This window comes from Vigna unguiculata, chromosome 8 (genome assembly GCF_037176805.1).
Source record: "Vigna unguiculata cultivar grain cowpea cultivar isolate G323 ecotype 2 chromosome 8, ASM3717680v1, whole genome shotgun sequence".
Taxonomy (NCBI): Eukaryota; Viridiplantae; Streptophyta; class Magnoliopsida; order Fabales; family Fabaceae; genus Vigna; species Vigna unguiculata.
In genome coordinates, this window is record NC_140799.1 from 31954911 (window position 1) to 31972381 (window position 17471).

The 17471-nt window shown below is 29.9% G+C and overlaps 1 protein-coding gene across 1 annotated transcript; it reads right to left on the bottom strand.

Moving 5' to 3' along the window:
- Window positions 1–14010: 14010 nt before the first annotated feature.
- LOC114194014 (protein DETOXIFICATION 48-like) lies at window positions 14011–16141 on the bottom strand. Its single transcript, XM_028084043.2, has 2 exons — window positions 15841–16141; window positions 14011–15702 (listed from the first exon to the last, which is right to left on the bottom strand). The coding sequence occupies exons 1-2, from the start codon at window positions 15970–15972 to the stop codon at window positions 14155–14157; spliced, it is 1680 nt and encodes a 559-aa protein (XP_027939844.1). The 5' UTR covers window positions 15973–16141; the 3' UTR covers window positions 14011–14154.
- Window positions 16142–17471: the final 1330 nt, after the last annotated feature.

Sequence of the window (17471 nt, forward strand, 5' to 3'; positions counted from 1 at the left end):
CTTAATTATCAGACTTGTATTACTTTAATTTACAAATTTAGTTTTAATGCAGCCGTCCGACTGAAATGTCGTGCGTGCTGTCGAAACCCTCATAATTATGGCGACAAAGTTCCACTAGAATGAGCGACTATAACCGCTCGGGTCGTGGGCTCCCTAAAATCAGTTCGGAGAAATTGCCACATCAACAACCTATGGGATTATCCGCCTGTAGCGGGCGGCCTTCGGCCGCTTATCCTTGGACTGCCTGACCGAGAGTCTGACTAGAGATGTAGATAAGTCATAGGGTACAGTCGGAATAAGAGGTTTGTGTGATGCTAAGACTCAAGACGACAATATCCAAATATCAATTTTAAACTCTAAAGCAGATAATACCTCGATTGTCATCGATATGTACAGGTCGGAGTGTGATGCTAAAATAGAAGAGGACAAGACCGAAATGCCAATTTGATGTCACAGTCTTGACTGGTTTTTGGGGTGATTGAATTGAATTTTATCTGTGTCAGTTGTCAGAACGTCACTATAGGCTGGTTAGCGTTTTTGAACATATAAGCATTACCAGTTTGACTGTGAAGCTGCTGCAAAGAAAGGTGATGATGTTGGTTGAAACTTGAAGTGAATTGTTCATGGAAATTTCCACACTGGTCTGGTCTTTGCAAACCCCACTCACTAAAAAGAAAAGATATATAGCTGGCCTATACCTATCTTTTTCTGTTAGTATCTTGTCTCTTTTTGATTTTGGACATGAATTGGTGTTTAGTATCTTTGCATTACATTGGTTGGTGCTTACAACCTTTTTTTCGGATTCCTTTCACCCCCCACTAACGTTAATTACTCGACCATTGAATCATGGGATCGTGTTTTTCTTTTCCTGCTACCAAAGTTGCCCATTCAATATATCCATCCACACCAGATAGTCAACGCAACAACAAATGGAAATAGGTCAAATGCCAATTATAGGCTACAAAGTAAGAAATTTTCAAACACTCTCCACTAATAACATCTCACATGTTCTCTCTTTGCTTTACTTTCACTTCAATTAACAACAACCTACATATATAAGATAATCATCATCATCATCTTAATTTTCTATCCCTATCCACGTGTTTTGCACAAAATCAGTGTACTCTATAGTTGCCAATCCTTTTTTCCTCATAAATCATAGCTACCATGTCCCTCTCTTTTTCAACTTGTTTCAGTCTACCCTATATAGTGGCACAAGTGCTAGACTCGTCTAGGTATTTTTCTGTCACGATTGGTTCCTATCAAGTTTTTCAATTTTCATTTTTTTGCTTCCACATATTCTAACTTATCCTATATGGTCTCATAATTAGTCTCATCTCAACCCAAACACACAAACATAGCTGTGTTAATGTTAAATCAAAGTTGACCTAACTCTAATAAACATATATAAAAACATGTTGCCTATGCTAATATTTGGTGATTAATTGAGGGTAACACACTTTATGGCTCAAACTACATTAATAAATTAGAGTTCGTACATTGACAAATGGATGAGTAATGTTAATTGAGTAAGGGTACGTGTAAAGTACTTCACTAGGTTTGGTATTTCAAAGATATAGCCACTTTTATAAATAAATCTTTGAATATGCCATGGTTTGGAGAAGGGTTTGTCCCTAACATCAATAAACTTTATATGAAATTATTAGAGAGAATAATGGAATTAATGTTGGTTATTTGGTTTAGGGTAAGAGAAAATATAAATAATTTTAAAAAGGGGTACATATAATTGTGTTATTTCTCATATATATATATATATATATATATATATATATATATATATATATATATATATATTTATGTTTATTTTTTTATATATATTTTTTTAACAAAACACTTTTAGCTTTCACTTTATTTCTTATATATTTCTGGTCATTCATTTTTGTTTTGGTCCAACTTATTTCTCTTATCACTATCGAAGAGAGCAAAGGAGATAAAGAAAGTTTGAGTTAGACACCACTAGATTTAAAATTTTGTCAAGAAAAATAGAGGAAAAAGATTGGTCAAATTTATTGTGGAAAAAGGTGTGCAAATAGTAAAAGGAAACAAAGAGATTTGGATGAAGTAAGATGCATTAAAGATGAAGGAAAACATTTAAACATAAATAAAAATATCAAAGAGATAAAAGAAAAACTAAATCTATAAGTTTTCAAATGATAAACAACTGTTGATTTATATACTCGACCTTTTTCTTTGTTTTGTAGATCACAAAGCTGATCTAGATTGAAATCATTTAGTGTTGGTTGGTTTTTGTTTTAATAAAGCTATGATGCCAATTGTAAAAGGCATTGATATCAAGAGCATTACTTTATACTTTATATATATATATATATATATATATATATATATATATATATATATATATATATTATTTTGTAAATATATCTTCCTATTAAGAATTAAACATGCAAGTGGTACAATAGCAATTTAATAAGATAACACTTGTTTTCTTTATCAACAACGTTAGGTGTTATTATTTGATTAATGAAAGAATTAAACTTACGATCTCTCTTGGACCCTTTAATTCAAACTCATCAAACTAACCTAATAACTCATAGATGTTAGTAGGGAAAGTTGAATCTTCATCCTTTTCCAATAAATAAGTGACACTTGATGAGTAGAAAATCTCTTAAAATCTATATTGAAACCTAATTTAACCTAAAAGTAAAGATAGTTTTCCGGTTATAGACATATATCTGAAACAACATATATGCAATAAAATTTTGACAGCATATATAGGTTAGATGCATGCATTGCATTGCATAATATGAGTGAAATGAAAGGTGAAGAGTTGTGTTCCCTACAAACGGTACCAACAGGGAATTCCCCTTCAAATTTTCCTTCTCCTATAGCTTTCTACGTGTCAGCCCTTTAATGGATGTGGCAGAGAAGAAGACGAAAATGGTCCACCACCACACCACCACACCACCACCGCACCCGTGCCTCTAAAGTCAAGGGGACCCCCATTACACTTTTTTTCTTCCTTCTTCTCTACTTCTACCATTCTTCTTTTTCATTCAACAAAACTTTACTAATCCACTGGATTTTCGTATCAGTCTTATAATAATACATTATTTTCTCATCAAAACAATTATTACAATACGAGTTCAACCCTTTTTAAAAATAAAATTATAACACTCAAATATTCTCGTATGAGACTATACTTCTCATGGGTGCGCTGCGGCTACATTTACAAGTAGAAATAGATATTTATAATTTCATGACGTCTCGTCTATTCAATATTCATTCAAAACCACACTAATAATGTAATGTCCCAAAATCATGTCCATACCTATACGTATTTATAAACTCATAAAAAAAAAAATACCCACTACAAATATTATTCATTTCATATATATGATAATTATGCTTTTAGTATATTATAATTCGATTTTGGAGTTCATGTAATCCATCTATTTTGATAATAATAAATATGAATTCTTGTTACGGGTAACTTTTATTGAAAAGAAAAAAAACTATATATCTAATATATATTAATATAATAAAACCAGTTCTTCCCTATCAAGCTTTCCTAACGAAGAAAATTAGAAAATCAAATCCGCGTAGGGTGTACGAAATAAATGGAATGCATGCCTTATTTTAAAACGTATTTGCATGTTTAAATTATCTCATTTAAGAAAAACATTTGATGTAAAGGGAATCCGTGCACGTTTTAAATACTTTACTTTATTAATAATTCCATTCTGTTGGTTTTCCCTTAAAAAAGTTTATTTTATATAGATAACTATATCACTATTGCCGAAAAATGTAAAAAGTAATGTTTAGAAATATGTTACTAAATTAAAAAGATGATTTCTTTTATGAAATAGTTTGGAGAGAAAATAAATTAATCCAAACACATTAAATAAATGGTATAAAAATCTCATGCATCTTCTTTAGGAAGGTTTGATCTGTGCTATATATGTTATTAGAAATTGTTATAACTTATTGGAAAAATATTCTGAGACCACCTTGTCTATCATATTCACTTGACAACCTTTTTTCACAATGAAATATTATATTAAAATAATAGTCATAAGTATAACTAAAATAATAATTTTTAAAATTGTGACTTCAATGTATGGAAAATTGAAGGTTATACAAAGTACAAAGTATAGTGACCCTAAGGAAGAGTTATATAATGATTTTTTTTTTCTCTTAATAATGTTACAAAATTAAATAAACAAAAAATCAAGCTCATAAAAAAATAGAAATCCAAAATTAGTATTTAAATGATACATTTAGAATCTCACTGGAAAATTAAAAATTAAAAAAGAATAGAAGGAAGATTCTTTGGGTATTGGAGTAATATATGAATAATCAAAACAATAGAAGAAAAAAAACACATAAAGTGATCAGGTATAGCATTTTAAGCTTTTGACTTGCTATGCCTTACTTTTAATTACAATTTCTGTTTAATTGTCATTAATAAGAAATCATATAGTTAGAAATAAATTGTAAAATAGTTATTATAAAAATCAACTAAACTGCATTGATTGTTCCAATATTAATACATCTCCTATTCAATCCTCAAACTATATACCTCGGTAGTTCAGACATTAAAATTGAAGAATAAAAATAAAAATATTATGATGCAAAGTTTCAATTTAAAAAATATTATATACATAGTTAAAAGTAAAAGTGTCTTTAGTACTAATATTAAAACGTAACTATTCTATTGGCATGCATACACATGAATCAAATTCTTATATTATTATACTCAAAGAACTATAAGACACTTAATTACTTGTGTCACATCTCATTGATATAAAATATAATATCTAAAAGCTTTGTGTAGTTGGTTTTGTCCAAATAATTCAGCATTTTAACACCATTTTTTCTCAAAGCAAAAACCTTTACTATTGGCCAAACTTCGTTTGACTTTGATTTGAAAATATCACAAACTTTTGTCCAAATACAAATACACACTTGAGTTTTGACTTTTCACTCCAACCAACCAAACGTGCTCCCTTTTTGCGCACGAGGGAAAAGGTCAACACCCTTTATGGTAAAAGGAAAATTTTTGTGAACACTTAGAAAAATTGCTAATACCCGCAAAGAAAGTAACAAAGATAAATATCATAAATGGCACCATACAATAATAAGAAGATAAAAAAAAAACATATATAGATAAATTGCATATATATTATACATGATAACTTATAGTAAAAATCATGCATTGGAAGTGACAACACTATCCACAGGGTCCTCCATTGATTAATTGTTTGTGAGTGTGAAGAGGATAAAGGGTTTTGGCCACTCACTCTTTGTGAAGTGCTTGTTTTTTGTGTGTGACAAGACATTTTTAGAGGGAATGGAGCACAAATAATTAAGCAAATTCTTTTTTAGAATGAATTACAAAAATATTCACATCAAACATCTCCATTGATTCTTTAATCTTGGTGCTTTCTTCTTTGCTTCGACTCTTTTTGGTTTATTCGCTACCCTAAAGTTCTTTGCTTGTGTACCTTTTTATTTGTTTTTTGTTACACCTTTAGTGGCCTCACTAAATCTAAGAAAAAGTGGCACTTCTATGAATTATGTCATTGGTGTGTTATTATGCTTGGGGACACGTGTCATTTTCTCAGCGGTTTGCTCTTGTTGAAAAAATACACGACTTTGAATTACATTCGATTCGATTCGATTCCAACTAAAACGGGAGAAACACGAAAATTGTAATATCTAAATAATATTTTTTAAAAATATATGAACTTGGTGTGGTTAATATATATGATTCAAATCGATATTAAAAATACTTTGGGTATTTTAAAATTTCACGTAGATTGAAAATTCGAAACGTGGAAGCACGTATAGAGTTAGATATGGTTATGATTAAGATACATTAGACATGGTTGAAAGAAGAAAATATTTTGTGGGGATTATGGAGAAAGAGGGGAACAAACACATCTGTCGTGAAAATTATGTCAGATGTAATGTTTTTTCTTCGCAATCTACCAAAGATCTTTTGTACCGTAAAAAATCTAAAATTCGTGCATTGAGTGAGGATAATCCGTACCAAGAGAGCAATAACCTTTGAAACATACACTAATAACACAAACGTTATATATATATATATATATATATATATATATATATATATATATATATATATATATATATATATATATATATATATATATATATATATCCGTCAAAACGGATACCTCTGTCTGATCTAACCCGGCTTATCATGAGCTGGTCAATCAATCTAACCTGACTTACTTATTAGCGAACCTAACAAATTTGAACTCGGTCCGATCCACCATAGGTTGGTGGGTTAAACGGGTTAATTCACTTAATTAAAAAAAATGTTTAATTACTCTTTTGGTCTCTGTTTTTGTCTAAAAATATCAAATTGGTCCTCGAGATTTTATAAATTTCAATTTGGTTTCGATTTTTTTAAAAATGTTGCAATTTGATCATTTTTGTTAAATTTCTTGAAACGGATCAAAGATTTTTTTTTATCAAAATTGAAGTTGTTAATAAGGATGATTTGCTTTATTGATGTAATTAATATAATCACAATGTCAATTTTGATAAAAAAAAAATAATTCATTCGCTTCAAGAAATTTAATGAAAGGACCAAATTGTATCAATTTTTTTAAAATTGAGATCAAATTGAAACTTAAAAAAACTAGAGGACTAATGTGAAACTTTTGGACAAAAATAGGAACCAAAAGAATAATTAAACCATTAAAAAAATTATATATGTACCGTAGGGGTCTATCCCCTAACAGAGCCAATCGGTGCTCAAAGAAATTTGTACAGCACCGATCAGCTCCGTGGTCGCGTTGCTAGTTCTACATCGTTGGTTATCTTACGATCCAATGGTTGGGGTTTAAAGCCGTGATCGATTGTCGTGACAATCACTCTAGAATGAAATTAGCAGTCAACAGTCGAACAGTAGCCATGTTCGTAGGACTCCAATTGTTGATCATATTATTTATGCATCAATGTCAAGCGACCTTTCAGCCTTTAAAGTTGCAAGTTTGGAAACATGAAAATTTATGCGTCAACGCAAGCAATCCACCAACCTTTAAAGTTGTGGGTCTGGTAATATGAAGATTTATGAGTCAAGGATGTCGGGTAGACGGAAGCGAAGAACGGGTCTGCCTGATACTCATCGTCGAGCGACGATAATGTAATTAAGATAAACATGTTAGTAATCAAGTTTACTATTTATAATTTATGGGCGGATCGGTGAATCATTCCGACTCACCACGAATTTAACCCAAATAAGCTGAGTTCTTAGTAGATTAGGTTTATATATATATATATATATATATATATATATATATATATATATAAAGACAAATCAAAATCATCAAATGCACCAAAAGAACATGAGCACTCCTTCTCTTGGCCTTATACCATTACAGTCAAATGAAATCCTTTCAAACATGATGTTGTTAGTCATGATTCAGATAGACGTATATAACAACATGCAAAAACAAAATAAGAAATGATACTAAGTTAAACATGGAGTGTATTTTAAATTTAGTTTGTGACAAGATGGAAGGAAAAGAAGTAAAGTTTTTTTTTTCTCAAAAGAAACCTAGGTGAAGAATTTACTCGTGTTAGTTCAGATTTTGTGAGATTAATAGTGTATGACTAATTAACTATAAATTGTTTATAGGTTAAAAGTTTTAAATACACTTATTGTTATGTGTTGTTTTTAGATAATTGCACAAAAAAAATGAAAACTATTAGTTAAACGTAATATTTTTGTCATATAAATTGCGTTTTCAGATTTTTGAAAAACAAAAATTGACAATTAGTTTTTAATTACTAAATTTGAATTTAAAAATAAGATAGAGATAATTTAATTACTAAATTTTCTAAAATAATGCCCCATAAAACTTAAAAACTTTCAATAAAACTCAGTATATTGCAGATCTGCATTATTAGAATTTATAATTATAACGACTAAAAATAATATAAGAATTGAAAATCAAACAAAATCGTAACAAAAATATATAATTCTTTTTGTTTCTATATATATTTTTATTTTTATTTTCATCCCTTGGTGCTACCTTTCAAACGATGATGTAGGTCAACTATGAAATAGAACGTGTGTTAACAAAATAATATATCATTAAAATGATGATGTATCTCTATAATTATATAGAACGTGTGTTAACAAAAAAATTAACTAAGGAGTTAACGTTGTTGAAAACGAAAACTAATAAAAGAAAGACTTACAACAAACTAATGTCCACAAATTCGTCCATAGACCATAAATTAGCACCCTTAATAAAATATACAAAAATACTACTTTATTCTATCTTACATTGAGAGGTGGATAAAAGAAATAAAAAAAAATTATAGATAAATAATTTATTTTTCTAGCATGGAATATATCATTTTCCTACTATATAGTAACATCTTTCATTTTATTTTATTTTTTATATAATTTTATTTATTTGATTAGATCATTACTAAAATATATGATATGTTATTTTCTTAATGAGTTACACTCCTACAAAATAAATAGACTTCATACTTAATTTATATATATATATATATATATATATATATATATATATATATATATATATATATATATATATATAATGTATCATCATCAACATTACCATGACCATTAATTTGATATAGTTTAAGTGACCTTATATTATTTGAGTAATTTTATCTTATTTCAACAACCTCATTTTTTTGAAACTAGAAATTTAAGGCTCCAACGCGGTTTCAAAGGTGAGAAATGAAGAAAGTGAATTATTAAAATTTTATATTAATTTTTATTTAGAAAATAATTTTATATCCTGCTAAAAATAACAAAAAATTAAAATTAAATAAAATATAAAAACATATGTAATTTTTTTAGTTAATAATAATAAATCATACTTAAATATTTACAAATATATTTTATTTTTATTATTATTTTATTATCATTAAAAAACTAATTAAAGTAATTAATTTTATTTTAATATGTATTTTATTTTTAAATAAATAAAATTAGTTTCTTATTATATACAATAATTAATTCATTACAAACTTTTATAAACTTTCTTCTTATTTCTTATCATTTTTTTCTTAATCCAAACATCCTTGCATTCATTTCATTTTTTCTTCAAATTCACTCTTCCAAATTCATCTTAAAATTCAAACACAGACTAAGTGATGCACTTATCGTATAATATTAAAGTCTTTATTTCTTCAACACTTGAACACTGACATGTAGCACTCTCATTTAATCTTCAAGTGATTGCTTAAACTATACAAATTATCATTTAAGCATTCATACAAACACTTGAATTTCAGTAAATTGCATATAATCATAACTCATTACTTGAATGTCACTTTATCCATATCATCCCAAAAAGCAAACAAGACAAATTTTATACTTAAATACATACTAATTATATAACATATACTAATATTATAATATTTTAAAATACCAATTATACAATAATTCCTATACTTAAGTGAATTATTATACAATAATTCCTATATTTAAGTGGATTTGGAGGTGAATATATGATTGTTTAGATTAAGAAAAAGATAATGTAATTTAAATAAATTTGAGATGAAAAATTGTATATAATATAATGAGTATGAGAGATTAAAATAATGTTTAATTGGATAAAATTATATGAATCACTTTATCCTTGAAGATAAATATGATATAAATTTAAATGTGAGTTGTGAAAATTATGTTAAGGTAAAAATGAAATTGTTATTTCAAAAAGTTAAAGATGAAAATTATTATTATAAATATTATTATTATTATATATTATTATTATTGTTATTATAATTATATATTATATATTATATATTATTATTATTTGTTATATATTATTAATAAGATGTTAAATATGATTAATATAATTCAGTCTTTGTATTATGTTAAGAAAAATATTGAAATAAATGCAAATGATTTGAAAAGGACATAGAAAGAAGATAATAGAATCTATGTGGCTTTGGATGAAGCTTCACGTCAAGAAACACGGTGTTGAGCTGTGATATATCTTCATGTACTCATATAGGAAATTATTCTAAAACTTTATTCACATATCAAGATGTACTGTGCTATATTATCTCTTCAAATTAATAATAAGTAAAATACCTTATACATGTAAACCAAACTAAAAGAAAAAAAAAATTGAGATTTGAAGAAAGAAAAAAACCTACTATAATTAAAATGTTTATTTGATTTATGTGGCTATCATAGATGGATTGTGACTTTGCAATACTTGTGTAATGGTACATTGCAGACAACTACCTTATCCTTGATGTAATATCCTAATACATTATGGCTTTTACATATATATATATATATATATATATATATATATATATATATATATATATATATATATATATATATATATATATATATATATATATATATATATATATATTCATAGAGTTTCCAATTTTTTCAGTCCTTTATTTCTCAACCACAAAACATAAGGATAATATAACTCAACATTCAAGGGAAGAAAATGTAGGAACACTATGGTTTCCTTCCACAATAGGATTTGGAAAATTTGGTTCATTATCAAGTCAAGTATCGACATGTTTCGTTAGAGAATTTCCTAACCAAATTTGCAAAAGAAAATATTAAACTTTTGAAGTGGTTCATGCTTTGATGGAATGGAAAACTATCTTTCATGAACATTACATTGCTGCATATAATCTGAAGAGAAACGTGAATAATGTGATTATTGTTTTCTTTGACTATCAACACAAATAATAAATGTGAGAAAAAAAATTATTAGGTTGGATTATCTTATAATTTGAAATCAATCCTTGCTTGAACCTCATTGGTTTTGTACTCCTTACTGAATAATGACCATTATTTTTCTCAAACATGATCCTAGGTGTGAAGTAGTGTTTGATAATGAAAGCACCTATAATGTCTTATTTTCGTTGTGTTTGTGCCCTCCAACCAACGAATGACATGGTTGTGGTCCTTATTTGGTGACAACCTTATAGTTATACATGTCTCAAACATAGCATTATTGGTTCACATTTGTAATGCAAAATTTGGTTACTAAGTTTAATTACAAATTGGTTACTCCACATTCGCAATTTTTTGAATCATTAATTAGTTATATGGTTTCGGTTTAATTTTTAACTGAGGAAAAACATAACTTTTGTCATCGATTTATCAACTACATGGAGTCAAATGCCACTTTCCCAGTAGTATTTTTGAAATATCAATATATTTTTTTTAGGTCTATGAAATCGAAGATTACAAGGCCTTTCATCAGACGGTTATTTAGTAATTGAAGTAGAAAATCATATTCTGCTTTGAGTATTTGGTGAACCGAGACAGAAAAATTGGCAAAAATTACAAAAATATTATCACGTCATTATATGTTTCGATTTCGAGATAACTGAAGCATATAACGCGAAACAAAATCATAAAATTGCGATAATGTAACTAAATTAATTCATAGGACATAGAAGAGGATTCGAATATAAGGTTTTAAATTCTATGAAATCAATACTATGAAACTAAACGTATCCATGCACACAAAGTTAGGGTTTTTAAAATAGAGTAATTCAAATAGTGTGATTAATCACATGATATTAGTTTTAATTTAATCCAACTTGTTTTAATATAGAATTGCTTCTCCCAAGTTAAGCTTATAAAGTGATGGGTTAACCCGTTATCACAAATTTGTACTATTTTATTATTATAAATTTTTAGTAATCACTTGCACTTTCATTTGTAGTGCCCAGTTGGACAGCACTTAGAATATTATTTTTGAGTCACATGTTGTCTCACCAATTTGATTTCATACGTGTTGATTTCCAAATGGAGGTTTACAAAATCAATTCTACGTGGGTAGAATTGATTCTACTAGAGAAGTCAACATTTTTTACTTTTTTCATGAGATAGAAAGAATTTTAGGTGAGACTTGCAAGTTATACACACTTTAACAAAACCAATTTTCTTAAAGTCAATTCCACCTAAATAACTGATAAAAATTTACAAAACAAATGGAAGCTTGACTAATTTCATTAATGCAACAAAACTAGATCTTTGTGTTAAAAAGGTAACAAAATAGAAAAGTTTCAAGGATCAAATGCATATGTCTGATGATTTATTTTTTTCAAATGATAAATGTATTAAATATTTACATGGAAAAGATGTTGTTTGATATTTATGTAAAGTAAAATCATCATAAAAATTAGTAAACTTTTATATTTGTGAAAGAGAAGAGAAAGTAAAAGGAGTGATAAAGGAGAGTAAAAATGAACGATGATATTTTGACATTCGAATTTTTTGTACTCTCCTTTATCACTCAAGATATTAAGTCATTTTCAACTCAAAAATTTAATACAATAAATTTATGAGTATTTTTATCGTAAGATCCTTAATTTTTTTAATTTGAGACTTAAACTCACGGTTAAATTCTGAACCGATTAAAAAGGAAATGCATCCAAGTGTTTTGTTGAAGAGGGTTAATGCAGATATTATTTATACAAGTTGAAAAACAGAAGATAAGGTAATAAGAGAAGTGGATTGAATTCTACAAAAGCACTACTACATAAAGCGGAAAAGAAGGAGAAGAAGACAAAACTTGACCTTAGGTGTGTTCCCCTCCAAACTGCAAATAAGATGGGACCTGTACCACATCTTGTTGGAGAAAATGTGCACATGAACAATTAGAGGAATTAGCTACAACACAAATAACACAATAAACTACCTTTTTTTATTCATAATAAAGTAGTGTTTGGTGACATAGTTTGAAGCAAAAGAGAGAAAAAGATGAAGAGTAGAAGAAGCTTAAGGTGGAGAGAGCAAGTGGTGATGCAAAGACACTGTTCCAATTTGTTGTTATCTGAGAAATAGACAGAGGCAATAATACATGGATTTGTATGTACAGTTTGAAACAGGGCCCCCCAATACCCTTCTTCTGTACATATTCTCTATTGCCAATTATTGCCATCATTCTTTTACTACTCCCTCTCTCTCTCTCTGCATATAGATGCTTTGTGCATGCATTTTTCTGTCACTGTTTTTTCTGTTCAACCTCATTCTTCCTTTGCTTATTATGTTTTTGTGGTACACACACTACACTCTGTGTGTGTGTGTGTTCATGGGAAAACAGGAACATTGCTTTCTGCCCTTTTTCTTTGCCATTGTCATGACCTCATCCACTACTACTCAATGTGCCTTCTGCCATGATGTCAAAAACATTGATAAGAGGAGGAATGTGTGTTGCTCCCTTTTCAACTTATTAGTGTTATTTGGTAACATCTTATGTTGCTTATTAAAGTTCACTCTTTGTTAGTGGGGTCATTCTTTGTTTCATCCACTGTTCAACAGTGCTGAATTGCCTCTGCTAAATGCTTGTCATTCTGTATTTATCACTAAAACACCAAACAGTTTCAGATAATGAGGTTGGTTAGGCACATTGATTAAGATATGGCTCATGACTGTGTTAACATATCTTTTGGTATTTCAAGAGGTTGTTCAAACTAATTTTAAGATATTTTGGAAGACATTGTTAGAAGGAGGGAAACTTAACTCTTCATTGTGTTATCATGTCTCTCTTAAGAGATTACTTCTAATTGTTATCGGGAATATTCTGGCTGCAGATAAAAAGATAGAGAAAACATCATTTAGTAAATGTAACATTTTTCTCACACATTACAGGAGTGCAAGAGATTAAGGTACAAGATTTTTGGTTCATAACTGAAATATTGCATGGTTTTATTTGGTGTATGATTGTTAAAGATAAGAGAATAAGAATAAGAACATGATGCTCAGAGAATTTTGCTTACAGTGAGTTGTTAGGCCTAGTGTTAATGGTATCAGAGGCTATTTTTCTGTTTTTAGTTCGTTTGGCTTTTTATGGAATGGATCAGTACCAAAGTCAGGTAGAAATCCCTTTTGCCCTGCCTCCAACCCCTTCTCTACCTATCAGTGTCTTTATGAGGAAGTAATTAATAAAAAAAAACATTCTTTTTTTTTCTCAATTGTAATTATTACTAATACAACCTGAAGAAACAAAAGAAGAAAAAAAAGATGGGGTATTAATAATACAACCTGAAGAAACAAGACAAAAAAGGAGGGGCAATTTTATCCTACAGTACAATCCAATAAATGAAGGTAAAAAAAATGGGGGCCAAAAAAGAAAAACAATAAACTCTGGTTAACTAAACTTGAGTGTGTCTGGTGGTGGGAATGATCAGAGGATCTGTTTCAAGTGAAGAAATATTGGTAAGTTCATCAGCAGCAGCAGTAATAACTATTTCTTCAAGAGAACAACAAGCATGAGCATTGTTGTTGATGTTAGGGGTGAGAGTAGGTAACTTAGAGTTAGAATCAGCAGCAGAAGAAGAAGTGGTAGTAGTTGTTGATGTTGTTTTTGTGAGTTCCTTGGCTCTTTCTGCTTCCACATTCCAATCTGTTCTGCAAAGAACATAGAGCATGAGACCTGCACAGGAGACTTGGGCTGCAAGCAACCCAAGCCAAAGCCCTGCAAACCCCATTTTGCCCACAAAGCCCAGAAGGATGGCCACTGGCATACCCACCAGGTAGAATGAGCCCAAATTGATGTTGGCACCAATGGCAGGTCTTGCACTGCCCCTCAGGACTCCACAGCCTGTGGTCTGAGGGCAGTTTCCAAGCTCACAGAGGCCAGCAATTGGCAGCACCAGTGATGTGAGTTCCAAAATCTCATGATCACTGGTGAAGAATCTGCCCCATTGGTGCCTCATCAAGGTGGTGAAAACCATGGCTGCAAGGCCTAATGCCACAGCACAAAAGAGTGACACTATCATTGAAACTCTTGCTTTTCCAGGGTTGTTAGCACCTAGCTCATTCCCTATTCTTGTGGAAACACCAAGGCTGAGTGATGAGGGGAAAACATAGACCAAAGAGGTTGTTTGGATAAGGATTCCCATTGAAGCAATGGTTGCTTTAGGATTGGCCAAAAGGCCACATAGCATTATCATGAACTCATACCACCACCATTCAAGGCAAACTGAGACACAGGTTGGAACTGCAAGTGAGAGCAATGAGGACCACCCCTTGATGCAGTCCACACTTGGGGGAACCCATGAGGCCTTGTATGCACCAGAGAAGTACACAAAAGAGGAGAGGAAGAGAATCAAATTGAGGTTTGTCAACACCATTGCTGTAGCCACCCCAGCAATTCCCATCTTGAGATGAACCACCAGGAGGAAATTGAGAGGCACATGGAGAAGAACTGAGATGGTTGAACAATATGTGAGTGGCAATGTGATTCTCTGAGTCCTGAGGTAGATTCTCAGAGGGTGGAGAAGTGAGAGCAGGAAAAGATCAGGTATTGAGAAAGTGATGAATTTTTGAGCCACTGATGCTATTTCATTGTCTTGGCCAGACCACAAGAGGATTCTCTTCATGTTGAGCCAGATGAATGAGATGGGGATTGATGTTGAGAGGAGAAGAAGCACAGTTCTCTGCAGTGTCAACCCAAGTAGCTTCCATTGCTTTGCTCCATAAGCCTGTCCACAAATTGGTTCCATCCCCATGGCTAAACCAGAGATCACAGAGTAGCCAGTGATGTTGGCAAAACCAATAGAGAGAGACCCTCCAGCTAGTTCCATCTCCCCAAGATAGCCGAGGAAAATCATAGAGATCATAGCTCTTGAATACAAGACTAAACCAGTTATGGCTGTTGGACCTGATATCATCCCTATTGCCTTCATTTCTGCTATGGCCTGAATCAATGCAGAAACACAGAAACATAAGCTCAATAGTTACTTGTTTCTAACGTCAGTAATTTAGTTTCACATAAAGACAAAAACACAAACAACATGTGTCATTTTTGTTGTTTGAAGTGGATTATGTTTGATTACCTCATTAAGGGTAGGCCATCTGTGCAAATCATGTTGAGGGGGATGATGATGAGGAGAAGGATGAAGAAGTTTGGGGTGAGATTTTGAGGGAGTGAGAAATGAAGATGGTGAAGTTGGGTTGGGATTACACATGACTATGGTATAAAGTGTTATGTGGATACAAAAGAAGAGTGTGTTTGTGTAAGAAAGGTAGGAAAATATGTGCTATGTGTGTTCCCCTGTTACCACTCTTGCTTCTTCTTCTGCCTTACAAGAGTGAGCGTGCGGTTTGTTTGATTCAGAGTAGCAAGGTTTGTATGTGGGGAGAATGAACCAAGGGGAGGCCCTTTTATGCATGAAAGATGGCAACTTTCCAAATTCAATCAAATCACTCAAATTTTAGAAAAAATATACAACGACTATCATCTTTTTATTTTCTGATGGTTTAATATGAATCATTGATTAATATACTATTATTTTTTTCTTTAAAAGAATCAATGATCTACAATTAATCACATCAGAGAGAAAATGATGAAACTAAAAAATAAGAGTCATAGTAAAATTTTAATATAAAATATAAATATGATGGCAAAAAAATGAGATATCTTAGTAAAAAATACTGTTATTTCAAATTTAATCAAATCACTAAAATTTTAGGACAAATGAATCTCGCTTTTTTATTCTTTATTTTTTGAAGTGATCTAGTGTGAGTCATTGATAAATGTATTTCTATTTTTTATCTGAAAAAAATTAATGATCCACACTAAACTACGTTAGAAAATAAAAGATAAATATTAAAAAATGAAAATCATAGTATAATTTTTCAAAATTTTAATATAAAATATAAATATGAGGACAAAAAGGTGAGAGATCTCAGTCAAAAATTACTCTTTAATCTACAATCAACTAAACTCAAGCTCAGTTTTTAAACCAAAAATTATTTTATTATAGCATTGAGTGTGGAGAGAAAATAAGTTCAAAGCTATCATCTTTAGGACGGTGAAAATGAAGAGAAAACAAAAAAGAGAACAAAATGCCTTTATTCGCTTTGATGATTTTTTTTTCAGCCGTCTAAAAACGACAACTATGGTTCGATAATGATGCACTCAATAGTGGTTTTAAGTAATGTTATTGGAAATGGATAACCTTTTCAATTAAAAAGGAAAAAAAAAAAAAACACCATGTTTGGGGTTCTCGTGAAGGAAAATAAAGATTTTTATACTGAAATTTGGTAAAGTGGGGGGGGTGTTTATGAGAAGTCAATTCTTGCATGTGAAATTAAACCATTATGGTAGAAATATTTCATTCTTTATTAAGTCCAACTAATTTTTTTAATAGTATTTCATCTCTTGATTAAAGAAAAGGCTTAATTTTTTAGTAGTTGCTAACTTATTTGTTATCATATCCATGCTTTTCAAACGAGATGATAAGTTAATTAATTAAATATACTATTTTATCTGTGAGTCTATTACATATTATTACTCTATTATGAGTTTAAAAAATTTATGTTGTAAACTAGTTAAATATCATAGTTATAAATTTAACGTAGTTATTATAAAAATAACAAACTTAATTTATATATATAATTGAATAATTGTATAAAAATTTTGCAATATCTATATTATAATTATTTGTGTTCTTGGCTTCTATTT